Genomic DNA, 27,899 nt, shown 5'->3' on the forward strand with positions numbered 1-27,899 from the left:
TTTCATAGTCAAGTGTTATAATTTTATAAAATTAAATAGAATATAGAATGACGATATTAAATTATATTTGAATTTAGTACATTTATTTTATTTGTTCAGCGAAAGTAAAATACCTACTAAAAATAAAAAGATATTGCATTTTTGGTAACATATTTGGTAACATGGATACATACTTAACAGAAACCAAATATGGGCATGTCAATACATTATTACATAATAAAAATTTAAGGGCAATAATAAATAAAATACAATTTTACATAATAGACTTAACTTTATTTTCACTTATTACTTAAAAATGTCTTCACAACAAGTCACCATAACAGCATGGTAAAGATTTATGATTTTTATACATAAATTGCTATGTAACTACAACTTACAGTCCAGTTTTTAATTAAAGAGAGTAAAGCACCATTACAAATTGTAGTTTTTAGTTTTGTCACTAGCAAAAGGCCTGCTCTGCCACTAGCTTTTAAATGTTTTAAGATAGGTGTTACTACAATATTAAATTAAAATAAGATATTAACCCCCATTCCCACACACTTGTGCTTTGAAAGTCATGTATGTAATTTTGGTAAATTTTATTATGCTGTCTAAGCACAAAATTTTATATTATGGACTGTAATAAACAATAATATTATCCATGTTTCGGAAAAGATATTTGCATGTTCCAATCACTAATATTATACATACATACTTAATACTACATTATACTGTAATACTTAATCTTGTGCTAAGAATTAGTACTATTCAGTGTTAAGTTGAACCCTCTAGTTGCTTTTAAACTGAAAAACCATTGTCAGGACAGACTTGCTGTGTAAAAAATATGCTAAGAATTAAAGTCCAACTCTGACAGGTGGTGACACTAAAATTACACCGTCACCTCTCACAAACAACATGGGAATGTTTCTCTTAGTAGTCCTGTATACTTCTTCGTAGGTCTCCTCATCGATTTCCACCGTTGTTATGGTTTCTTCTGCATCACCGAGAACCATGTTCAAATGTTGATCATATGCCTGGAAAGATATACATAATCGATAAAATTTAATTTTAGATATTATCAGACATGTAGGGTTATGAAAAAGTTTTAAGGATGTATAGAAGATAAATCTTTTTCATTCTATTACATTCAAAAGTGAGTACTCATTCAATGCTGTGAAATGATAGCATAATTTTGCTGTAATTATAATAATAATGGAAAAGCTTACAGTCAAGCAAGGCAAAACTTATCATCAATCAATTTATATAATTCTGATTTGTATACTTACATGAAGCTTGCCTCTAAGTTCACGTTCATTTCTCATTTTCACATAGATCCGTTCATCTAAACTGAGTCGAATTAAATCTAGGGGCTCCTTCACTGTCATAACAGAAACCTGTAAATAAAGATAATTTTAATTTGATAAACAATATACTATTTTAAGTAATAAATACCATGCTGAATAGAAATAATATCTTTTGGCTTACAATAATACACAAAAAGTTATTTTACAAAAATCGGTATGTGGCTGGTTTATCCAACCTGGATAAAAGCAAGTAAGTAAGCCAAAAACCAAAGCATTAAATTAAAAATAAATATGCAAAACCGGTGAACTATAAACAATGGTATCATTTTATTCCATACAGAAATTTTATTTCATTCCTTTTTAATTACTTACATTTTCTCCATCATCTGCCATTGTTATAGTGTATTATTCACAGAAAATAAGTTAAGAAATTATGTTATTTTTAGTATTTATTTGTTATTTGCGCTAACAAATTTTTAGGTTATATTTACTGGCGTTCAGTTCTGACGTTTTGTTTTTTTATTCGATTCTCGATTAGAAAATAAAGCTTAGCATTGGTAGACAGTTGAATGAGCCACTTATGCAGAGCTCAATTTACTATAGCTCATTTGAATAGATATGTCAACTAGTACATCACTAGTCATCTATAATCTGTGGTGAATGACGTTTGTCAATAAAAAAAAATTCCGGCAGTCAACAAAATGTCAGCACGCGTGTCGTGTTTGATTTCATGAAATATTTACGATATTGATAGTAAAACCAGCATATTTTGATTAAATCATGGTTAGGAGTGGGTGAGTAAAATCGCTTTTGTTTGTGATGCAATTTAATTTATCAATCTTGTATTAAAAATCATTACTTTCCCGTTTGTTTAGGCGTGACCGCGACCGAGATCGCGAACGTAGTAGACGCTCTCATAGCAGATCAGCAACTCCAGAGCGAAAACGGAGACGATCCCGCTCCAGGAGTCGTGACAGGAGCTCCAAGTCTTCTAAGAGGAAGCGTAGTCGCAGCAGAGACCGTGAATCTAAGAGAGATAGAGACAGTCACAGGGATCGTAAGAGGTATTTTGTCATGTTTTATTGCTTTATTTAATGATTAGAAAGTTGGTTTGTATATTTAGAGACCTGTATACAGACATTCTCAGTCTGGTCTGTGTATTTCTATCATGTTGCTTGACTATGACAAAGTATTATGTTTTATACCATGAGGATAATGTTCTGACCTCTATGTGCCTTCTCTTACTATTTATTTTATATTTATACTCATCCAGTGACAAGCGGGATGACAAACGGAATGGAACCAGTAGTAAGTCGTCCAGGAAAAAGTCCCCAGACAAAGACAGGTCTAAGTCGAGAGAGAAGGCAGTCAAAAATGAACCTGTGGAATATGACATTGGTTCTGCTGATAAGGTTTGTACTTTTTTCATGTTTATGTAATTAGTTTAAGGAATAATTATTATTTTAAAATTCTATGGAATTATATTTAAAGCCAGTCTCATATTCAATTAAAATTAAAACAAAAAAAGAATTTCAAGCTCTGTAAAGTCTCCTCCTTCAAAGTTCAACATCATTCCTTGATCACTAAGATATTTATTAGGATTTGCACAGACAGTAAGAAGTCTTAAAATCTTTTCAGCTTTTTAAGTTAATACTGGTAAGCCTGGTTATTTATAGTTATTATATCTTTTTATTTTATTTTATTCAATAAGTACACCTGTATGGTTACAGTCATTTACATAACGAAACAAAATGAACAGTGTCTAGACTCCAACCTACAAGTAGTGTATTAACACTTAAGATAATTTTATTTACGTTGCACAATTATTAAATACATGCCAAATGCTCAAAAAACAACCCTATAAACTGTTAAAAATGAAAAGAAAGGAAAAAGTTATCAATTATTTTTTGTATTATTAATATTTTTTTAAGTTAAAAGTTTTTTTGAATTCATAACCGTTGCAATAGGGATGATGACTGCTTTCTTGATGAATGACTAAATTCTACTCAAGCGTGACGTATCGCGCCATTTCAACTCGATGTAGCACTGTTATTATTTAATTATGACAGAAAATAAAAAATATGAGTCTAATATTTTCTAGTTATCTGTCTGACAGACAAATAATTGAAATCTTGTCATCTAGCCTATTGTCAGAGCTTTGGTTCTTCTAAATCTCTGACAATGAAATATGAAGATGTTTATTTATGTTTAACCCATGGTCCTAACATTGAGCTAAGTATTTTAAGATAGTTATTTATAATGTCTGTGCAATAAATAAATTTTAGGAAGAAGAACAGAGCAGACTGGAACAGGAGATGCAAAAGCGTCGCGACCGCATCGAGAGATGGCGCGCTGAGCGCAAACGCAAAGAACTGGAGTCCGCTAAAAAGGAGGTGCAGAAAGGCAGCATCGTTTCAAACATTCAAGTGCCCGCTGTTAAGAAATGGTCTTTAGAGGATGACTCTGGGGACGAAGGTACAGAAATCCATAACCTTTTTTAAGTTATTGTTATAGTCTGGTCTACGAGCACGTAGAATTTTGTCCAATGACCCCATGTTACCCATCCTTATCGCTCGCGCGTAATTATATTGCTGTCTCGACTGTGCGACGGGCGCCCGCATTGAGTGTGCGAGCGCGACAGCAATATAATTACGCGCGAGCGATAAGGTTGGCTAGCTTGGGGTCATTGGACAAAATTCTACGTGCTCGCAGACCAGGCTTTAGAAATATAGTTGTGTGTATGTCAGTATTTTCTATTGTAATCAATTATGTTGAAATTAGAATGATAATTTATATGGTCACAAAAGCACAATAATTGATGCTATTTTAGGTGAAGATGGTGAATCCAAAGAGAAACAAGCTGCTGAAGAAAAGAAAGAGATAGAAGACGAAATTGATCCTCTAGATGCGTATATGCAAGAAGTGCAACAGGTAATGAGACTTCATTACTTACTTAATGAGGGTTTTCGCGTATGAAAGATCCGCTAGATGTCGGGACGTGGATGTGGGGTCTGACTGCTGCGTGATTGGTGGATTTTGACATATCTGTCAATGTCATGTCAAAAATAACCAATCATGCAGCATTTGGACCTCGCGTCTACGATTTTTCATACGCGAAAACCCTCATTTAACACATGATGCGCGCCATGATAAAATCATTTGTATGTTCAATGTATTATGCTTATCGCGGTGCGCATCTTAAGCCTACAGATTTTTAGGAAAATACATTATTTCTAAAAACATTTTTTTTTTTCAATAAAGGGCTCATTGTTATTGCTATTATTTTATAATTATTTATTAAATTGATTGCTTTATTCGATTTTGCTAGGAGGTGCGTAAAGTTAACCAGATGGATCAAGCGAAAGGTATAATCAGTGTACCTACAACAGGTGGCACTGGAATTGTCATTCTCACTGGAACTGCTAAGAAAAAGGTCACAGAACAGAAGAACAAAGGTATGCAACTTGTTTTATTATTTTTTTAAATGTCCTACAAAGTAACTACTACAAACTACCTAAAATATGTGGCATCTGAATCATCATCATCTTATTGCAATGAAATTCATTTGACTCACAGATTGGAATTGAATCTGAGTTAGTGTTTTCATCCATTTTAGAATAAACATTTTACAATATGACTACCAGAGACAATTAAACACCATCAAAAGTGTTCTCAAAATGGTTCCATTATCATGTACTAGCTTTTGCCCGCGGCTTCACCCGCGTGAAATTTAGTTTGTCACAGATCGTCATAAATTATAGCCTATATGTTATTATGGGTCATAAACTATAATACTGCAAAGTTTCATCAAAATCCGTTCAGTAGTTTCTGTGTGAAAGAGTAACAAACATGTTGACATCCAGACATGCATACAAACTTTCGCATTTATAATAGTAGTAGGATTTCATTAAGTCTGTCTATCCAACAATATGGTAACATATTTAATATTTCCACAGGGGAGCTGATAGAACAGAACCAAGACGGTCTGGAGTATTCCTCAGAGGAAGAAACGGAGGATATAAAGGATGCAGCAGCGAACCTCGCATCCAAACAGAGGAAGGAGCTGGCTAAGGTGGACCATGCCAGTCTGCAATACATGCCTTTTAGGAAGGCATTCTACACAGAGGTAAGTATAGGTCGTTTTTTCCACGAAGACGCGACTCACATCTAGAGAATACAATCCCGAGCATGTTTTTCAATCCCGGGATTACGGGATTTTTTATGGGTAATCCCGGGATCCCGGGACAATCCCGGGATCAGCTTTATGTGGGAATTGGGTTCTAATAAAAAAAACTTAAGTATAATTTCCTTATTTCCTCATTAAGTGTAATCCAATGTTGACTTCCTAGCCTGCTTCGTAATTTATTTCCAACAAAAGCAGCAGCTGAAAACGCTCACTCGGGTTCTACACTCGTTGGAGGTATAGATAATAATAGATACGCTAATTTATTCTAAGTGATATCCACGAACTCCTCCACACGGATGACGTATCACTGTCTTTTTTATGTTTAACAAAGTCTCCCGCCATAGCCGCCGTTTAAAATACTTAATTTCAAATAATTTGCTTTCAAATTTAAATGACGTCACGTTAGTTTACCTACGTAAATTTGTCACTGGCAGAATAATAAATGAAAAAAAATTGCCTGGCGTATTTATACTTTCGTACAGGGAATCCCCGAAGGGGTATTACCCCGCAACAATATTTTGATATGAGATGATCGGGTGATTCCCCTGCTAGCTCGTCGGGGAGTTAACTTAAGAGAAGGGGAATTACCTTATTGAAGTATTCCGAGTGGGAAAGTCCCTTCTAAGGTCTACGAAAAAGATAATATTAGGGCCGTACCTGTATAGTCCGTATCCGTATCGTACCTTAGGTTTGTTTTTTATCGTTATATCATTTTATGCTAAGGTATAATCTAGGCAAGATCATAATCAAGGCGTAACGGATCGTAGAATGCAAAATAGACCAGTTTATATCAATCCCGAAAATACCGGGATTATCCAAGAACAGTCCCGGGATTTTCGGGATCAGAAAAGGGTCGGGATCCCTTGGGGATCGGGATCTTGGATTGTATTCTCTACTCACATCCTTCCGCTAATGCAGTCTTTCCCAAAGTGGGCGATAACGCCCCCTTGTGGGCGCTGCAGGCTTAAAGGGGGGCGGTAAGAGACCCAGAAAAGAAATCGGGACGTTGTGTAGAGGCTTGGGAGGCGTCATCTACTAGGAGGACTCTTAGACATCGACTGAGCTCGACTTTTGACTACAAAAAAGGGGGGGCGCTAAAAAATAATTTATTCTCAAAGTGGGCAGTAGACTAAATAAGTTTGGGAACCACTGCGCTAATGTTTGAGTGTTATCGGTACACGCTAAATTATCCATGAATGCACTACATACTGACGCTCGGATTGCTCGGATCAAACTCCCCGCACTTCCCTCGACTAAAAATTGGTGGAACGCGTCTTCGTGGATGACACGATCTACAGGATATTTTTGATAACTTTATTTCCATGTCTATTTAACTCGTAGAACAAGCTTAGTAATCTATCGAAATAGAGGTGGTGTGTTCTTCTATCTTTCTTTTAATTATTTCTTGATTAATCATTTCTTCAAGCAATGGTGAGATGCTCTGTAAATGACTTTTTTTTTCTTAAAAAATCTATAAAATCTCACACATATTGTTTCAGTAGGTAATCAAAGGATTAGGACCAATGATATTATAGAACTATAGATATGTTACGTTCATAGAAATTACGATTTTAATCCGTGCCGAGCTATTCCAAATTGCACACATTGACAAATGTAACTGATAAGTGAAACAAAAGATACGAAATAGCACGCAAATGAAAGAGATAGCTATAGTTTTAACGATTCTGCACTAACTAATCTATGTCCGCAGCGCACGCATCCTTATCGCTCTAACGTCAAAACAAGATCGCTTTCTCTTTCTTAACTTGAACATGGCGCATGGCGTCTTGATTGTTTGCATAAATAATTGAAAATATAAATACTAAATAATTTTGCATAATCACATGTGGTAAGAGATCCCTTGTATTTTGTTTACTTTAGAGTCATAATTGGTACACTTTCGAAACACACGATGGCATTTTTTATTTATTTTGGTAAGAACACAGGAACTTACGGTGTGGTACGCACGCGATTGCGCACGACGCAGGCCACACGAAGACTAAACACAAGACGTCCCAATTGGGACGTATTTGAGTATTCACAGCGCGAGCGCTTATAACATATCTGCTTTTGTTTTTATATAATATCATTGATTAGGACTATTTGCTTAAAGAAAGTAAAATTTCCATTTAGTAGACCCTTTATGCCTATACTGTAACTCTTGAAGAGAGGGTTGCCAAAAACAAAACATCTCAAACATGTTTTAACTCAACCATATTTATCCTCTAGGTCAACGAACTATCAAGGATGACGTCAGACGAAGTGGAGGCGTATCGAACAGAACTGGAAGGCATCCGAGTGAAGGGCAAGGGCTGCCCCAAGCCCATCAGGACTTGGGCCCACTGCGGCATCAGCAAAAAGGAGCTGGATATACTGAAGAAGCTGGGCTTTGAGAAACCTACGCCTATACAGGCTCAGGCTATACCTGCGATTATGTCTGGAAGGTAAATACATCGATTATAGGTTACAAGGTGACCGACGACATCATAAAGGTACCAGGGAAGCGCTGGACGCAGGCCGCTACCAATCGATCAACATGGAAAGCATTGGGGGAGGCCTATGTTCAGCAGTGGACGTCCTATGGCTGAAATGATGATAGGTTATGAGTATACATGATTGGACCGACGATTTGGTGAAGGTCGCTGGAGGAACCTACATACGGGCAGCGCAAGACCGGTCGTTATAGAAATCCACGGAGGTGGCCTTTGTCGATTTTACAATTTTTGTATCCCACCTGAGAATGGAATCCATGAACTCCCAATCAAGAGTTACTATAACCACCAGTGGCCTAATTCAGGTATTTTGACAGTCAAGATCTCGCTGACCTTCAGAAGTCGTCCCATTGAAAAACAGTTCTAAATCCGTATTCACAAGGGTCATTTTGATAGAACGATTACTCGATAAGATCGCAACTCAGTGTTTTGTTGTCGTTGAAGTTTTGTTACGTGAATAAGGCTACTGAACACATTTCCAATGAGGGCTATCGTTTTAGCGCTCACCAGTTGGCGCCACTGTAGAGTAAGGTCCTGTCACTTGCTAGTAGCGAAGACAGTGGCGCCAGCTGGTGAGCGCGAAAGTGGTAGGAGGACTATCGCATTTGCACTCATCAAGATGGCGCCACTGTAGAGCAAGGTCCTGTCAATCGCCAGGGGTGCCAACTGTTAGGTAAAAAAACGATAGCCCTCATTGCACCTAATCTTTCCAAACACCAACCACCATTTTCCTTACAGGGACCTAATAGGCATAGCAAAAACAGGCTCAGGCAAGACCCTTGCCTTCATCCTGCCTATGTTCAGACATGTCCTGGACCAGCCTCCTTTAGAGGACACAGACGGGCCTATATCCCTCATCATGACGCCTACGAGGGAACTGTGCATGCAGATTGGGAAGGATATAAAGAAGTTTGCGAAGTCCTTGGGCCTGAGGGTCGTGTGCGTTTATGGTGGCACGGGCATATCGGAACAGGTTGGTAAATTTATTTATTTATTTATTTTATTGGGCTATCAACACGAGATACAGTATTAAACACAAACAATCAAGCCAAAAATTTTGTCTATTGTGTTGTCTCTTGGGACAATAGTCTGATCCGTAAGCACGTAGAATTTTGTCCAATGACCCCTAGCTACCCATCCTTATCGCTCGCGCGTAATTATGTTGCTATCGCGCTCGCACACTCACTGCGGGTGCCAGTCGCACAGTCGCGACAGCAATATAATTACGCGCGAGCGATAAGGATGGGTAGCTAGGGGTCATTGGACAAAATTCTACGTGCTCACGGACCGGGCTGTAAATGTTGTCTCTTGGGACTATCTATATCTAAATCACTAACAACCGATGTAAATACTTAAACCCTTACTAATAAAAAGTTACACTTTTGTTGAACACTGTTTTAAAATTTCATTTCCATACTAAACGTCACTTTAAAGTACTGATGAACGATTACTTTTTATTAGTGAATTTTAGTTCTTCGAAAGATCTCGACTAGATTTAAGTTTTACAGAAATAGGACGTCGAAAATGTGTAGTCCTCAATACTGATTAAAACTTAACAAAAGAGTAAACTTGGATGGAAACAGCATTCGGAAATTAAGCGCGATTGTACACAGTATTCAGTATTTTTAACTTATCCTTTTATGAAATACTAGCGGCCGCCCGCGACTTCGTACGCGTGTATCTCGTCCGTTAGATATCATGTTGATGGCGTATCACGGCTTCCCCCGCATAAATATTTACGAACGTCAAAAACATTAGTTTGCCCACTTGTCCAGCGCTGTAGATTTTAACTAATGACGATATCGATAGCGCTTTTTAGACACGTATTATGTATTTATTGAAAATTATTTGTCACATATCGTCATAAATTATAGCCTATATGTTAATCTGGGTTATAAACAATAATACTGTAAAGTTTCAACAAAACTCGTTCAGTAGTTTTTGCGTGAAAGAGTAACAAACATCCAGACATCATGACATTCAGACATCCAAACTTTCGCCTTTATAATATTAGTAGGTTTTTTTTTAAAATAAAACTACTTCAATATATTACAGATAGCAGAATTAAAACGCGGTGCAGAAATGATAGTATGCACTCCAGGCCGCATGATAGACATGTTGGCGGCCAACTCGGGACGAGTGACCAACCTTCGACGCGTCACATACATTGTATTGGACGAAGCCGATCGAATGTTTGACATGGGATTTGAGCCACAGGTGAGTGAGAATTTGAACTTTATGCCTTCAGAATAGGATCCATGATAGTCATGTTGGAGGACAATTCTGGACGCGTGACCAACCAACAAAATAAAATGGTGGATGTTTATAAGTAATACCTATTTCTTGAGAAAGGTGGTGACCAGTTCAGTGATTGATATTGATACAAACCACAGATATAACCCTGACCACTGACACACAGTGACATCCAGTGTCATCCAAAATCGGTTTCGTGTGACAGCTCGTGGTTGTTGCTATATTCTGAAGGAATATGAACTTTATTCACTACAAATAAATTAACGTACTTTTTAAGCGCTGTCTTATTGCATTTCGTTTCGTGATACTCCCATAGATTGTCAATATCAACACTTACACTTACTTGATTTTTTTTCTATGCAATTAAAGTATACCTTCCCAATCCCATATATTTATTTCATCTAAGTGTGCATGTCCGTGCTTTTAAGCGATTCTGTGAAAAATATCATTGGCAGGTAGCTAATAGCTCATAAGATAGGCCCCCCTTAATTGATGTTTATTGTCCGTGGAGCATATCTTTTCATAAAGGTTACTAAACCTTTGTTAGTCACCTGTCTTCCGCTTTGCAACGGAGGGAAGTCGAACCTTAACTTCGAACTCTATGCTCTTCTGATTAATTTCGTTGCGGGTCCAATGACAGTTTAACTTTCCCCCGGGACAAACTTGACCTTCACTGGTTGGGTTTTTATTGGCGATCAAGCTGTAGATCCTGGCTACACAGGAGTTACAGCGGTGGGAATAGTCCCGTAAGTGTGTATCCCACCAAAAACATTCTGTAAAAAACTAGCCAAGTCTCGATGGAGCTGCTTGTTTATCTCTAAAAAGTAATGAAATCTAGACAAAGTCGTGCCAAGTCTATGGTTCCTTACTGCGATTTCTTTATTATTATAGTTAATGTTGTGTGACTTGGCCGTTGAAGGGTGACAAAACCAGGTGCTCCATGACACCATTGCACCAATCAGTCGCCTGAACCGCTACCCACTGACGATGGAAAATTGCCACTTGGAAAACGTTGATTCAACAATAACCAGTCAATTGTAGGTTCAGTAAAGCTGCGTATTTATAATGTATGATTATCTTAATAAAGATTGTTCAACGGCCAAGTCACACAACATTAACTATAATAATAAAGAAATCGCAGTAAGGAACCATAGACTTGGCACGACTTTGTCTAGATTTCATTACTTTTTAGAGATAAACAAGCAGCTCCATCGAGACTTGGCTAGTTTTTTACAGAATGTTTTTGGTGGGATTTCACTTCTTTTTGTGGAACGTGGCAAAATTATTTAACGTCGTCGTTTATCAACATTTTTTTACGATATTAAACACAAATAAACTCAACGACCTTTAAAATGGACAACGAATCAGATTGTTTTTAATTATAACATTACCTAAGCGAACCTTACAGTATAATAAACGAAATCAACGAAATGCAAATTACACAACATTCAACTTAATCGACGACTTTCTCTAGAAAGGAAAAAAATCTGGACACCGCTTGCTAGTGCTAGCGCCATCTAGCGGTGAGCGATACAGGCGAACACCACGGGGCCGGAGTAGTATTGATTATGAATGTGGTTACTCCAGATCTTCGATTTTCCTCGTTTTTATAGTTTTCCCTTTATGTGGCCATTAAACCCTAACTCTGTACCAAATTTCAGCCCTCTGAGTTAATGGGAAGTACTAGTTCTATTTTGATGATCATCAGTGAGTGAGTGTCGTAAATGCGAAACTTTGCTTTCGCTTAACTTCGGAACTAAATGACCTACAGACTTGAAATTTTGGATTTAAAGTATGTGATTATAGCTTACTAGATGACGAAAATTTCTGCGTTCTGGTCTTATCCAGAGGTTCTCAAATAGGGGCCTGAAAATGCGGCGAAATGGTTCCAGTAAAGGATGGTACGGCAGTGTTTGCTTCGCGCTCGACTTGGCGGGGGCACTGCCGTGCCCCCAGATGTCAACAATTTACCTACCATACATTCCATACATGTTTGTCCACAGGTAATGAAGATCATAGACAACGTGCGGCCGGATCGGCAGACGGTGATGTTTAGCGCTACCTTCCCGCGGCAGATGGAGGCACTGGCGCGGCGGATACTGCAGAAACCTATTGAGATACAGGTATCTACATATACTTCTATACTAATATTATAAATGCGAAAGTAACTCTTCTGTCTGTCTCTCTTTCACGCCTTAACCACTGAACCGATTTCGATGAAATTTGGCATAGAGATAGTTTGAGTAAAGGACATACGATAGTTTTTATCCCTGTTTTTGAAACAGGGACGCGCGCGATAAAGTTTTTCTGTGACACAAAATTGCACGCGGGCGAAGCCGCGGGCAGAAAGCTAGTTTACTATAAAATGATTCTGAGTTCTTTGCTACTTCTTTTCAGCATATCAAAACACTAGCTTTCCGCCCGCGGCTTCGCGCGCGTGGACTACATTATCTACATATTTTACGGAACCCTATTTTTTTTTTCAAAATAAAATCTAGCCTATGTTACTCGTGGATAATGTAGCTTTCGAATGGTGAAAGAATTTTTAAAAGAGGTCGAGTAGTTTTTGTGCCTATTCATTACAACCAAACAAACAAAGTTTTCCTCTTTATAATATTAGTGTAGATAAGATTGAAATGAACCTGTGTGAAATAAAATAGATACCTATTGTATTAGATCAAACAATGATATTTAGTCATTTATTAGTTATATTAGTTTATGTTATTAGTTATATTATTAGTTTGTGTTACCACACTATACACTTTGTGTCTCCAATGTTTTTTTAAACTTATGATAACGAGAAAATATGTAATGATTCTTGTTTGTGATTTGGGTTCAAAAAGGCAAGTCTAAGTTCTTTTTAACATCAACCAAAAACAATAAGGCACCACCAAACTTTAACGATAACCGGTGGTTTTCGTATGGAGTTTGACAGATTTCTGACGTTTGTCAAAGTTAAAGTAAGATGGTGTAACTCAGTCTAAATTATTCACTCATTGCAGGTCGGCGGCAGAAGCGTAGTGTGCAAAGAAGTGGAGCAACACGTGGCCATTCTAGAAGAAGACGCGAAGTTCTTCAAACTTCTGGAACTTCTGGGCCTGTACAGCCAAATGGGCAGCATTATAGTCTTCGTGGATAAGCAGGAGAATGCCGACAGTCTTCTCAAGGACCTGATGAAGGCGTCTTACTCCTGCATGAGCCTGCATGGAGGTCAGTTCGATTTTTGAGATAGATTTATTTGAAAGTGATTTAGATGTAGGGACTAAAAATCTGCTAATGCCCGTTTTCACCATCAAACCCTAATTTTTAGGTGACCCCTATGAAAACAAAATTCCTGTTGTGTTACTATAGGGGTCACTTAAAAATTAGGGATTGATGATGAAAACGGGCATAAGACTCCCCACACACTACAGACTTTTCCATGAGTTCTTAGCCTAAAAGTCCCTAGTCTGCAGGGGATTCACAAACGATGCTTGCTTAAGTGAAGCAGCAAATCGAACGCACAGCGTTGAATAGAGCTCTGTGATTGGTTCATGTGTCACTCTGTGCGTCCACGCGCACTGAGACCTCATATTAATGTTTGTGAGTACGGGCGTAATTTGTAGCTAAAAGTCGGCTAAGTGATTTTAAAAGCAAGCATAATTATTTTTTGATGATGGTTGACTCGATTTGCCAATCACTTAACGGAGTTTTAGTAAAAGGCTATGGTTTTTTTTTTGCAGTTCCCTAGGCAGATTTTGCATGTCAGTTATTTTAAATATTTTCCTATCGCAGTCCCATTTTTCTTGCATTTACATAGTACATTATGTACCTATATTTTATCGGTGGCTCTGATATTACTAATTTATTACTAAACACACACATAATGAACATTTAAGAAAAACATATTTAAAAATAGTAGCTAGTATACAGATATTTTATTAAAATCAGTCCATTAAAACTAAGCTATTTTTATTTCAGCAATCTAACGAGTGTTCGAGCGGAAGATAACTCGCAAATCTATTTGATTCCAGAAGTGTTTTTATTTTCTGAGTGTATCAAGTGTACGCGGACGTGTTGCCATTTTATAATTCTAAATAAAATCATGATTTTCCTTAATTTTATTCACAAAAATACTTAATTATATTTCATTTCAGTTATTACAATTTTCCTTTCAGTTCGATAAATATTACAATTAATTCCAGTATCATTTCTAAATATGTCGATATGAACTTCATGATAAATATGTCATGAATTGAAACTGGTGAAATATGACAGTAAAACGATTATGAGCTCTGTCGTGTATGTAACAGCTATCATTACCTAAGAAACTTGATACAATATGTACGATAGAATCAAACAGTGACGAGATAAATAAAAACCTTATTATTAGAGTGAAAAATGACAAATCACTCACTGAAAGCAACACTACGACAGAAGCGCCCCTACCTTCAAAAACTAAAACCCAACGCTGTGCGCATACACTTGTACGCTTGCTTGCGTGAGTGACGTATATATTAATGCTGGCCTGTTACAGGGATTGATCAATTCGACAGGGACTCCACCATCGTTGACTTCAAATCGGGCAAGGTGAAGCTGCTTGTCGCTACCAGTGTAGCTGCGAGAGGCCTCGACGTCAAACAGCTGGTGTTGGTCGTTAACTACGACTGCCCGAACCACTACGAGGATTATGTGCATAGGTGAGTAAAACACAAAGTTAATATACCTAGTGGAATAGAGCAACAAAGAACTGAGCGAGCGAGATTTCACTAGCAGCAACACTGCGTGATAACAAGATATGCGTGATGCCATCGCCGCACGTCAAACAGAACCGTTTTTTGCATTTGACAGTTCGGAGGCACTTACTGCCACTTCAGCTTGCTGATCCGTCGGGCTATGTCAGCGACTTTAGTTCGTTTACGGATCTCCTCATTTCTGATTCGATCTCATATTACGGCACATAGTACGCAGAACTGACGGCCGATGGGGCAGCAAGGTTCTGGAATGGAGGCCACGTACCGGAAAACGCAGCGTAGGACGTCCACCCACAAGGTGGACCGATGACCTGATAAAGGTAGCGGGAAGGCGCTGGATGCAGGCCGCTACCAACCGTGCGATGTGGAAGTCATTGGGGGAGGCCTATGTTCAGCAGTGGACGTCCTGTGGCTGAAATGATGATGATGATGATGAGGCACTTACTGGCACGCTGAAAATTTGAACTCTGAGATTTCCAAATTTTACGTCAGTGAAATCGTGGATGTTTATAAGAAATAGTGCTTTGTTCAGAAACGTGGTGACTGGTTCAGTGATTGATTTATTGTACAAAACAGTGAAATAATCAAATTATATCCAGTGTCATTCAAAATCGGTTTCGTTTGACAGCTCGTGGTTGTTGCTCTATACCGAAGGAATATTAAATTTATGGTGAAACACTAAGGTAGGGATAGGAGAATATCAGTGGCTACCAGTGTAACGGTAAGAGGCCTCGATGTCAAGCAGTTGGTGTTGGTTGTTAACTCGACTGCCCAAACCATTATGAAGACTATGTGCATAGGTGAGCGAGGGAGGGTGAAAAAGTAAGGTTGGTTACTCCAACCGTGCGTTACACAATGCATTACCGTATAGTGTATTTTATTGTGTACCTTGATAACGCATTTCTATCTCTATACAGTGTTTCTGTTTGGAATTCCGATACTTTACAAAAACTATACAAAGCGGGGTTCTACTCCTTACTCCTTTGAATGGAATTTTCAATTTTTGAAATTTTCCGAGCTCATGGAAACTAGATTTTTTGATCATTTTATGTTGTCCACGTACACAAAAGTGACCTTATTTTAATTTTTTTTAAGAAGTTACAAATAATAAAAATCAAATATCTTCGATTTAAAGAAAGAAAGAAAGAAAGTATTTATTTGATGCGAGTATTAAAAGCGTTACAAATAAATAACAACTTAAACACTAAAAACAGAGTACACGCACCAAAATGGCATCTGCTCAGTATAAGCCGTGACGGCAGAGAGCACGTCACGACCACTGGTATTCTGCGGATGCCAGTTCAGCAGAAGGGCGCAGCCCGCCCAGAAACATCAATCAACATTATTTACCTACGTGAAACTTGAACATATTTTTATACAGTTTATAAACTCTATATCTAAGCTCTATAAAATAGAAGACAGATGACAACAATGATATTAATCATTGGATGACAACCAAGAACAAGCAACTCATGCACGGGTGAAATAAGTTTAGACTATATTATGACATGGAGGGATAGGTGGTGTCTATTGCATTTAAGACTGATAGGCAAGTACTACTATTGTTAATTATGTATGTTTTTGCAAGTTTAAAAGATACTTTTTATAATTTAATTTAAAAGAATTAAATGAATGACAACTTTTAAAAGGTGGTGGTATGTTATTCCAGCATTTCGTGGCAGAATAACGGAAACTACCACGAAATGCTGCAGTACTGTGGCTCGGACATCCAAGTTGTGAAGCAAGCCTCACACTCCGATGCGAAAATATAAGTTTTTCAAATAAATATAGTGGACTTTTAGTACGTACAACTCCAAACAGTAAACACGCGTAATGGAGTGCACGCCTTGATTTCATGTTAAGTAGGCTTCCTTGATTGAGGTACGGCGAGACGCGGGCTCTACGCGGGATGTTGTAACAGAATCGGGCACAGGAATTCTGAACCCGCTGTATGACTTTCTTGGTATAGCCATAGATACATTCGCCTATGACGGTATCGGCGTAGTTAAGTTTGGACAAAACTAAGGATTCACATAGTTTAACCCTCAAGTCGACATCCAAGAAATTTCGTACTTGGTATAATAATTTGAGCCTATAATAACAGTTCCTAACCGTCTCTAAAACATGGTTGTGGAACCTAAGCCTGTTGTCCATAAGGACTCCAAGGTTTCGTGCTTCAGTTACTTGTTGGAGAATCTCATTATTAACTATAATATTAGGATTGAAGTTGTTAATTCTATTTATTTGGTTGTCGGAACCAAGCACAAGAAATTTTGATTTAAGTGGATTCAAAACTAAGCAATTTTTATTAGCCCATGCATTAATTCTATCAAGGTCTACATTGATTTTCCCAACAGCGGCGAGAGTTTCATGCGGCTTGAAAGACAAATAGATTTGCAAATCGTCTGCGTAGATATGATAGTTACAATGTTTGATATTACTAGCCAAGTCAGCACTATATAAAATAAAAAGAATTGGGCCCAATATGGAACCTTGGGGTACACCTCGCCTCAATAGAGCCGATTGCGAAAAATAAGTTATTCCACTTTCATCACTGACTTCCACGCGCTGTGACCTTCCACTAAGGTAACTATAGAACCACCGCAATGCACCACCATCAAAACCGTAGTATGACATTTTAGACAAGAGAAGGTTATGGTTTATTGTATCAAATGCACGAGAGAAGTCAAGAAGGGCCAAGAAAGACCCACATCCCACATCCTGTCCCGCCAGAATATCGTCCACCACATCCAACAGAGCAGTGGCTGTGCTGCGACCACTTCTAAAACCCGATTGCTTTTGTGGTAAAATATTGTTAGCAGTGAGAAACTGAGTTAGCTGTTGGGAAATGGTTTTTTCTATGATTTTTGACAAGAAGGGCAAAATACTGATGGGTCTGAGGTCGTTAAGCTCGTTAGGATTGCCTTTTTTAGGGATTGGTTTAACAAGAGCCTCCTTCCACACATCCGGAAAGATGCCAGACTGGATTGAGCTATTCACAATTGCCGTTATTATTGTGAGTGTTCGAGGTAGAGTTAACAAGATCATGTCGCGAGAGATTCCGTCTACACCTATGGCATTGGATGAGAAATTCAAGATTATTTTAAAAATATAATCTTCATCAACAGCTTTGAGACTAAACTTTGAAGAACTGAAACGATTATACTCATAATACGTAAGGTCTGAAATATTGACACTATTGCTTCCGGGAAGGTTAAGAAAATGATTATTAATAAGATCTGGGTTATTAATATGAGGTGGAACTGGATTATGCTTACTTTTAAAATCAACTACGTTTCTCTTGATATTCTTCCACAATTCTTTAGAGTTTTTACTATTCCTATTAATATTGTGCTGAAAAAATGCTGCTTTTTCAGCATACATCGCTTTATTTACTATTGATTTTAACTCTTTGTAGTAGTTTTTATCCGAATCCTGTTTTGTGCGACGACTTTTGGCGTGAGCTTGATCTCTTAGTTTCATCATATCCCTAATTGTCGGGGTTATCCAGGGGTAACTTTGATATTTGACACAGGAGTGCATGTATGGGGCGTATATGTCATAGACATGATGTGTTATGTAAGCATTAAAAGATGACACAGCTTCATTTACATCATCACTAAACAACTTTTCCCAGGGGATTGCATCTATAAAAGTGTTAAATTCTATCGGGTTGATATCTTTAATTGGTCTGTAATATATCCACTTAGGGGATAATTTGGGTTTAGCATGTCGCAATCTGCATGAAATAAAGGCATGATTACATAGATCTGGGATGTAATCAACGGAAACGTCAACAATCTTAGAAGAACCACATATCAGGTCAATTAAAGTTTCAGAATGATCTGTAAAATGTGTAGGTTGGGTAACGAATTGTTCAAGGTTAGAATACTGAAGAAAAGCAGTCAACTTCTTTGTGTTAGAGTCGTTAGGAGCAAGTAGGTTGATATTAAAGTCCCCCATGAGAATTACGTGATCGAACATAGAAAAAGAGCTAACTGACTCAGTAAGTGCATCAATAAAGGTGTCAACGTTAAGCCACGGGGGTCGGTATGCAGTTCCGATCGCAAGCTTGAGGCCGTTTAGAGTAACACTCAGCCACATTTGTTCTACAGTATTAATATTTGGTGGTTTGATTTGTCGAGCATAGACACCTTTACGTATGTAGAAACCAACACCCCCGCCGCGCGCTCGAACGCTAGGCGGGCGCGGAATGTGCCGGAGCCTGTAGCCTGGAGGCGCAGGAGCCCGCTTTTCCTCACCGTCTCTGAGCCAGGTCTCGTTTATGGCCATGATGTCAACCGAATGTCTCTCTAGTGCAACTAAAAATTCCTCGTGTCGAGTACCAAGAGATCCAGGATTAAGAAACCCCAATGTCAAGAATTTATTTTTGATGAATTGGAAAACAAAAGAACAAGAAATCAGTATTAATTTTGAATTATTAAGATATTTTTTAACCATAGTTAGGTGACGTATATTAAGAAAGACAAATAAAATTTGAACACATTTGTGGCGAGTCATTAAACATGGGTATTGATAAAACTGTAGAGTCATCGACGTGGAAATTTATATTATATTTATCAAGGTTCATAATGGGACTAAAGAGTTGTATGTTCATGGTAGTATCCATATGAGATAGAACTAAAATTAGTACATTTAAGGTATGAAAACGTAACGTCTTACACGCAACACAAACAACACATCCAATAGAGTATGTATAACATACAGCAACAGCGTCATTAATTATGTAATAACTACACAAATACTTTTCACGAATAAAAGGAGTAACCATGCATATATTTTGAAATAATAATAATAATAGTAATCGGTTTAATACAAAGGAGGTAAACCACCTCTTATCACACCCATTATACATTCCAATACGCAAGGCAGGTATTATGTCTCTAATAGTATTCTTACATAATAATATTTAGGCGAAAACCTTGGCAAAATCCTGTTTTTTTTTCTGAAATTTATAGTAGTTACATATCTAAGTATTTGTTTAAAAATATGCTAGCGTACCTACTCTAAGACATGTCGAGTGTAGTAAATAAGTTCAACTCTGCTGTGTAAAAATCCCTTTATACATATTTGGACCAATAGCCAATTCTAACGAACATTCGCCACACAGATGCGGCAGGACCGGCCGGGCAGGCAACAAGGGCTTCGCCTGGACATTCCTAACGCCAGAACAAGGGCGTTACGCGGGCGACGTGTTAAGGGCGTTCGAACTCGCCGGGGTCACCCCGCCCGTCGAACTACGCCAGTTGTGGGAGAAGTATAAGGATGCTCAAGAAAAGGATGGGAAGAAGGTGCACACTGGTGGAGGGTTTAGTGGCAAAGGTGAGTAATGGAGTTTGTTACTTAAGATAATAATAATAAGGGATATTTTCCCCTGTTAAAGTATCGCAACTTTAAGTACTCATGTACTCATAGAAAGAGCAAAAGTTAATTTTTTCAATGAATGACTGGCTCACAAGAGCTTGCACCCAGAGCCGTAAAGCACAGTACTAAAAAAAAAGAACATAAAAAGGGAAAGATGGTTCAAACGATGATGATGATGGATGGATGTTTTAGTGGCGAGTTTAGGAGAGTAAAAAGAAACATAGTTAGAGCTGAAATTCTGAACTAAACTCGTAAGCACATGGAACATTTCCGCCTGAAGTCGCAGTCGTTTTTTCCCCAAAAAATCATAAATGGTTAGATTTTTATAGAATAGAATACAGATTATAACTATGATTACATTGCTAAATGTGCACATTTAACTGCACAGCTGCGTGCATTCCTTGTTTCTTACATGCGTATTTCACTATTAACGTCAATTCTCATCCAGGATTCAAATTCGACGAGTCCGAAGCCCAAGCGGCTACAGAGAAGAAGAAATACCAGAAGGCGGCCCTCGGGCTCCAAGACTCGGATGATGAAGACGTTGAGGGTGATCTGGACCAACAGATCGAGGTGATGCTCGCCGCCAAGAAGATCGTCAAGGAAATTAAGGTTGGTTTATTCTTCTAGCGTGTGAAATGTTGTAACATCCAGGGACTGGTTGTTACAACATTTCACACGCTAGAAGTTGGACTTGGTTGGTGTTGAACTTGGATTCAGATTAGAACCTATAATAATTAATCTTCATTATCACTATTCATTCGTTTGATCCCATGACTTTTAAGTAGCCATGTAATATAGACCTAATACAATGAACTCTCCCACCCCTGACATTGACAGGGGAGCGCCACCGTCAGTACCGGATTGCTGGTTTCGATTTTAGCCATGTTGGAAACTATACAGGGTGGAATTTTGTAATGCCAAAATTTGTAATGGAGGGAAAGTACTCTTAATACTGTAGATAGAAAATTTTACTCAAAGAAAACATTCCTTTATTTTTGAAAAGAAAGAGAACTAGAGCACCTACGTTCTAAAAGGAACCCTCATGCAAAATTTGAGACTCCTAGCACTTCTAGTTTCTGAGATTTCGTGATGAGTGAGTAAACCAGTCAGTCAGTCAGTGACCTTTCGCTTTTATAAATATAAGATTTTAAATTAACAACTTCTTTTTCTAGCCCGGCGTGGGCGCTCCCGGCTTACCAGCAGGCGCAGCAGCGCCTAGCGGAGCCGACGGGAAACTAGAACTGGCTCGAAGACTCGCGTCACGTATCAACCTGGCCAAAGGGCTAGGCGCCGAGCAGAAGGGCGCCACGCAACAAGCCGCCGAGGCTATACTGAAGGGCGCGCCGTCAGCACACACGCTTATCACTGTGAGTAGACATTTAGGCCGTGTAAGCGACTTCTAGCATCGACACAATGGGTTTCAGCACACTTTAACTTTTTTTTTATCCACAACGAGGAAGCTCTTGGCCTGTATCTCACCTGATGGTAAGTGACGATCAGGCTGAAGGTGGAAGCGAGCTTCACCCGGAATCCTCAACCACAGAGGAACTGGCTATCTTACCTCTAACTGCCGGAACACAATAATGCTGTTAACATTGTTGTTATGGCGACAGACTTAGGTAAGATGGTGGTAGCTAGCCAGGCGGACTTAGAACAAGCCCTACCACCAACCAAACCGAACAGAAAAATCTGCCCCCACTGGTTATCGAACCCGGGACCTCTGCGTCTGAAGCTGGTGGTCTTACCACTAGACCACAGAGGCGGTTGCGGTTACTGGAACATAGCAGCTCCTAGTCTTCCCAGCGAGGTCATTAGGAAACTTGAACTGGCCCGAAGACTCGCGTCACGTATTAACTTGGCCAAAGGGCTAGGTGCCACGCAGCAAGTCGCTGAGGCTATACTAAAGGGCGCGCCCTCAGCACACACGCTTATCACTGTGAGTACACTTTTACTAGAACGTAGCTGATCCTGTAGACCTAGGATGCGCGCCATGATAAACTTATATCGAGGCATTTTATCGATTTTACGCGACAAGCCCATACATTTGTCGTCTAATATCATCTCAGAATTTATCACGGCGCGCATCTTAGCCTGATATCTAGCGGGACCGGCGAGAAGCTTGAACTGGCTCGAAGACTCGCGTCACGTATCAACCTGGCCAAAGGGCTAGGTGCCGAGCAGAAGGGCGCCACGCAACAAGCCGCCGAGGCTATACTGAAGGGCGCGCCGTCAGCACACACGCTTATCACTGTGAGTACATTTTTACTAGAACGTAGCTGATTCTGTAGACCTAGGATGCGCGCCATGATAAACTTATATCGAGGCATTTTATCGATTTTGCGCGACAAGCCCATACATTTGTCGTCTAATATCATCTCAGAATTTATCATGGCGCGCATCTTAGCCTGATATCTCTAGCGGGTTCGGCGGGAAGCTTGAACTGGCTCGACGACTCGCGTCACGTATTAACTTGGCCAAAGGGCTAGGTGCCGAGCAGAAGGGCGCCACGCAACAAGCCGCCGAGGCTATACTGAAGGGCGCGCTGTCCGCACACACACTCCATCTTTTTGTTAGTTTAATTTATCAGAATGATTTTTCAGGAAAGGGATCCAAAGTTCAACGCGAGGGAAGACGTATGAAAAAGATGCAGGTCTTGCGCATTACTGAGTCGGTACCTAAGCGACACGAGAAAATGTTTTTGTGACGTTAAACGTCAGCGAGAATTCAGTCTTGTATGCTCTGTCACGTCATGCACTGCTGACTCAGTTATCAGATATTTCACACATGATGATTGCCTAAGTTTGTTTACCGGGCTTAACATTTTTACACTACATCTTCTTTCTAGATCACCCTGTATATTTGTATACCCTTACCCGTATGTTAACCCTTTGCCTTACCTGTTCCCAGGCGAAGACCGTAGCCGAGCAATTGGCTGCTAAACTCAACACGCGTCTCAACTACCAGCCGCGCGACGAGAGCGCGTCCGAACCGGCTGAAGAAGTGTTCCGCAAGTACGAGACCGAGCTCGAGATCAACGACTTCCCTCAGCAGGCCCGCTGGAGGGTCACCAGCAAGGTACGGTGTTCGAATCCCATTGGGGGCAAATTTAGCTGAGAAAAACGTATAAAAAAGAAGCGGAGCAGGGAAGCGGTGCGGAGAAGACTCGTCGCGTGCTCGCAGCCTAACTCCGCGTGTGACAGTCCGCAATCGTGCTCCGCATATTTTTCGTTCCGCTCCGCTATCTAGCTTCTAGTCCATTGTCAAACGCAGTCCGTACCTCTGCTCCGCATTACTCCTCCGCTCGCTCCGCTCCGGTAGACAGTTCGAATTTTAATAGGGGCAATTTTAGCTGAGAAAATCGTACAAAAATCGCGTGCTCGCAGCCTTAATTCGCGTGTGACAGTCAGCAATCACGCTCCACGTCACCAGCAAGGTAAGCTGTTCAAATCCCATTGGGGACAATTTTAGCCGAGCACCAGTCACGGCCAGTAACAAGACAATCGCCTGAAGGTTCGGCCAAACCAACGCGATCACATGCGATCAGCCGGCATGCAGCGATGGCGACCAATGCATTCAAGTCTGGTCGCCATCGCTGCATGCCGGCTGATCGCATGTAATGAGAGCTATCGTTTTTATACTTAACAGTTGGCACCCCTGGCGATTGACAGAACCTTACTCTACAGTGGCGCCATCTTGATGAGTGCAAATGCGATAGTCCTCCTACCACTTTCGCGCTCACCAGTTGGCGCCACTGTCTTCGCTACTAGCAAGTGACAGGACCTTACTCTACAGTGGCGCCAACTGGTGAGCGCTAAAACGATAGCCCTCATTGCGTTGGTTTGACTGAACCTTGAAGCTACTCTTCAGTTGATAGAGAGTTGCGAATTAGTTGGAAATGACTCGTCGTGTGCTCGCAAGTTTGCTCCGCTTATGGAAAACTAGCATTTCTGCTATGCATAGTGTTCGAATCCCATCGGGACAATTTTGACGTATTAGTTTAAAACTATTATCGTCATCATCATCCGGTAATTTAGTCTCTACAACCCTTTAATTTACCAGAGGCAAACGGAGGATTTGGCTTACACTCCCTATGCTTGGCGGGATAGGGAGGTTCTGACCTCCCTATCGAACATTAGTCGAACATGAGGCAAACTAGTTTAAGTAATTAGTCGCCTCTTCTATCATCTAAAAATGTGTGGTCCTATTATGCTTTGTCGAACCTACTATAATAATTTATGTTTGCATACGGCAGCTGTGTGCAAATCGCCTTATAATCATAATTCTTTACGTGCAATCAAAGCTTCCATTAGCTTATCTCCAATAATACGTGCGCGCCGGCAGGCAAACCTAAGCAATAACTATAAATAACTCATTGCACAACAAGCATGCTCGCAGTGTGACGGGGTCAACCGGCCGTCGGCGGGGATATGCCGCTGCAACGATAGTAAACAACTTGACATGCGACATTCAAAAGTTTCCATCCACCGCAGATAACTATGAATAATGTACCACACCCGGTGCATAGGCGAGATATTTTTGGATCTGATAGGTCGCTGAAATAGATCTATGATTGGGCTATCATTTTTGACGGTAACCCCTCGTCTACATACATTGTTATTGTCTTTGCTTAGCGTATGCTAACTGCTAAAATATCAAAATTAGTTCCTGTAGATTAATTGTAAGGAAGTCCTTTGCGATAATAGTTGTTTATGTGTTTAATTCCGCATTGCTCATCTATCATGGGTGATTGTATTTTTCTTTGATAATCGCGGGTTAGATTACAGTCATCAGTTATTTTAAAATAATTAGATTGTGACAGTCTTAATCTCAAACTTTCGAGATCAAAATTTTGAAAAGATAACGTTATAATTGATATTATTATTCCTTTATCTAGCGACTATAATATAAAACTTTTTACTTGACTCCCGTTATCGTCTCTCGTCTGCGTCAACAATTTTGACCCTGTTTCACTTGTTTACTTTTTAAAAGCGTTCACCTCGATAGAAGAAATGTATTTTTGCTTGGAAGGAGATCGCATTGACCCACAGATAACCTATGCAGTTATTTATATGTGCAGTTATGACTCGTAATGCGTTCTCAGTACAATTTCTATACTTGCAACAGTCAGTCAAGATGCTGCTTAAGCTGGCGTTAATTGGTGCTCTAATATTCTTCTGTGTCAAAATGTTGAAAAAGCACAGGCATTGCTACTACTGCCATTAGTCATAAGAAGGTATTTATTTACTTACTTATATCTGTGTACTCTAAGTGCAAATGATTTTCCTTTGTCCCATTTAAGAACAGTTAACTTGAAAGTAAGAAGTTTTTTAACGTTCTTCCTGTTATTTGCTTATTAAACATTATTTTTTGTCTGTGATTTATTCCGAGACGTCAGAAGGGGTACGCCCCCTCTGACGGAGAAAGTCAAAACACACTTATTAAAAGTGTAGTCACAGTTTCTTGTAACTAAATTAAGTAGTCGTCGCCTTTGCTTATGTCTAAACGTGTATTATATTGTAGTTTTTAAACTGTAGGTTATATTGCTTGAAAGTAAGGGGAGCTCGGGATGTTCGTCTATGTTTTTCGCTGACGTAATGCAAGCAAAATGGCCGCGATGAAACTGTCGTTTTTATGCGCGCCGCGGTGGAGACGCTTTATGAGCGTAGGGCGTTAAATCTCAACTACCGATATTTATAATGCCGTGTGGTGACGGCAGAATACATTTGTCACCAACCCCTACTCTTCCCGCGGGTGTCATAAGAGGCGACTTAGGGACTACACATTAAACAGAGAACGGGCAGCAGCGATCTTTTTAAACTGCGTTCTCCAATCCGTCTGCCAAGCGTGAAGATTATGACAAACCCCTCCACTAAAGTGGAGGAGGCTCATAGTCCAGCAGTGGGCTGTCAAGGGCTGTTGATGATGCTGATGATGATGATATTTATCTTTTTTTTCTGTCTATTCCAGGAGGCGTTGGCGCTTATAAGCGAGTACAGCGAAGCTGGTATAACCGTCAGGGGTACATACGTGCCCCCGGGCAAACAGCCGCCCGAAGGCGAACGCAAACTGTACCTCGCCATAGAGAGCTCCCAGGAACTAGCCGTGGCGAAAGCCAAGTCGGAGATCACGCGGCTCATAAAGGAGGAGCTCCTAAAACTGCAGACCTCCGCCCACCACATGGTCAACAAGGCTAGATATAAGGTCCTTTAATGTGATGCAATATAGGTTGGCGTGTTATTTGTTGTTTTATTTCATGTACTCATAGGTTTAGCACTTAACTCAGGTATGGGAGGGGTGTCACTGATTATAATATGACGTGACAGAGCAAAAATAAATCGAATGTCTCGCTGACTTTTGACGTTACAAAATCACCCTCCCGTGCCGCTCCCTATGAGTTAAGCCTAACCTATAGGTGCTATTGATAACAAAAAGTATGGATATATTATGGTCCACAATACACACGCATACCTACACAACTTATTAAGTCTACTACTTACGTAAGTTACTAATTTAGTCAAGGAAAAAGGTGGAAGTAAATAGGCATTTCAGTCACCTGTCTCCAATTTTACAATAAAAGGACGCCGTTAAATACTTTTCTTTATTACCGCTTTGTTATAAGATAGACAGGGGGGACCACTCGACCTTCACTGGTTGAGTTTCAATGGCGGTAGAAAATAAACGAAATATTATGTCAAAAGTCCCTTTCCGAGAGTTCTACAGGGAGAATAACGCGCTGTCTCTATTTCGTATCCCAGTCGGAAAACCGCCCATTTGCTATAATGTCAAATAGTAATCTCTTAAGATATGAACACTCTGAAAGAATAAATAGGCAAAATAAAACTTATGTTTACGTCTACTAATTACAATTTTATTTATTAGTCGATAATCCTGTTGAAGATTTTTATGGCCTCTAGTCCAATTAAATAAAGATAATATTTTATGATGTAGGATGTAGGCCAACATTGTTGCAAATGTAAATAAGTATTATTGCAATATTGTTTTGATGTATGTCTACGTAGAGTCCTTGCTTTCTACCACTTATCGTTCAGGGCGCAAAAATGGGTTAGCTGTCAGATAGCACTACACTGTAAATCACCATCAATCGTCGTAATTGCTTGAAATAATATCAATTTAAATAATGAAAACAGCATTATCAAAGAAGTTAATGGGTTTAATAATATTTTTGCTTCTGTGCCATTGATGTTTCATGACGATGTTATTAAGTGAAACCCAGAAACCTTACAAATTGAAACCGGGTATTTATTGTCTGACTATGGATATAATAAACATGATATTATGTACCGCTTCCCGCTGTTCTCAAGAACTTTTACTTGAAAAATGAAACTAACTCCCATCTACGTTAAAAGTTTTGTGTTTTTAATCTATTCACAACGATGTCGTTGGCTTCTACATCGTCAACTTGTGATCTGAAACAAACCAAAGTTACGGTCTTGGAGTGCGCAAGTTATTGTCTTGTCAATTAATACATGGTTTTTCAAATTTTTCATGTGCAAAAGTGCTTTTTAAAAGCCTACTTGCAAATATGAATAAGTTTTATGAGTTT

General features: G+C 39.4%; 2 protein-coding genes across 3 annotated transcripts; one reads left to right on the forward strand and one right to left on the reverse strand.

Annotated features, from left to right (window-relative positions):
• Positions 1–251: 251 nt before the first annotated feature.
• On the reverse strand, positions 252–1,798 carry LOC135078503 (U6 snRNA-associated Sm-like protein LSm3). The gene is made up of 3 exons (XM_063973044.1): positions 1,656–1,798; positions 1,266–1,373; positions 252–1,013 (listed from the first exon to the last, which is right to left on the reverse strand). Exons 1-3 carry the CDS (start codon positions 1,674–1,676, stop codon positions 834–836), a joined length of 309 nt encoding a protein of 102 aa, XP_063829114.1. The 5' UTR covers positions 1,677–1,798; the 3' UTR covers positions 252–833.
• A 167-nt stretch (positions 1,799–1,965) lies between these two features.
• Positions 1,966–26,572, forward strand: LOC135078936 (probable ATP-dependent RNA helicase DDX46). Of its 2 annotated transcripts, XM_063973535.1 has the most exons (18): positions 1,967–2,077; positions 2,159–2,347; positions 2,557–2,695; positions 3,569–3,758; positions 4,114–4,214; positions 4,612–4,738; positions 5,240–5,409; positions 7,699–7,913; positions 8,700–8,934; positions 10,017–10,178; positions 12,218–12,337; positions 13,217–13,424; positions 14,731–14,893; positions 20,079–20,290; positions 20,781–20,944; positions 21,508–21,702; positions 23,243–23,410; positions 26,303–26,572. In XM_063973535.1, the coding sequence occupies exons 1-18, from the start codon at positions 2,064–2,066 to the stop codon at positions 26,543–26,545; spliced, it is 3,015 nt and encodes a 1,004-aa protein (XP_063829605.1). In that variant the 5' UTR covers positions 1,967–2,063; the 3' UTR covers positions 26,546–26,572. The 2 variants fall into 2 exon arrangements, with proteins under 2 accessions (XP_063829604.1, XP_063829605.1); XM_063973534.1 differs by lacking the exons at positions 23,243–23,410; positions 26,303–26,572 and having other exon boundaries at positions 1,966–2,077; positions 4,120–4,214; positions 21,508–21,741.
• Positions 26,573–27,899: the final 1,327 nt, after the last annotated feature.

This window comes from Ostrinia nubilalis, chromosome 15 (genome assembly GCF_963855985.1).
Source record: "Ostrinia nubilalis chromosome 15, ilOstNubi1.1, whole genome shotgun sequence".
Lineage (NCBI taxonomy): Eukaryota > Metazoa > Arthropoda > Insecta > Lepidoptera > Crambidae > Ostrinia > Ostrinia nubilalis.

Bases quoted from the DNA above. Each gene is read 5' to 3' on its own strand.
- LOC135078936 (XM_063973535.1), top strand. The intron at 12,338-13,216 runs GTATCTACATAT...CACTCATTGCAG, and splicing joins AGAAACCTATTGAGATACAG to GTCGGCGGCAGAAGCGTAGT. The intron at 21,703-23,242 runs GTGAGTAGACAT...ACCTGTTCCCAG, and splicing joins CAGCACACACGCTTATCACT to GCGAAGACCGTAGCCGAGCA.
- LOC135078503 (XM_063973044.1), bottom strand. From the start codon at position 1,676: ATGGCAGATGATGGAGAAAAT. The intron at 1,374-1,655 runs GTAAGTAATTAA...CTTTATTTACAG, and splicing joins TGGCAGATGATGGAGAAAAT to GTTTCTGTTATGACAGTGAA. The intron at 1,014-1,265 runs GTAAGTATACAA...ATATCTTTCCAG, and splicing joins AACTTAGAGGCAAGCTTCAT to GCATATGATCAACATTTGAA.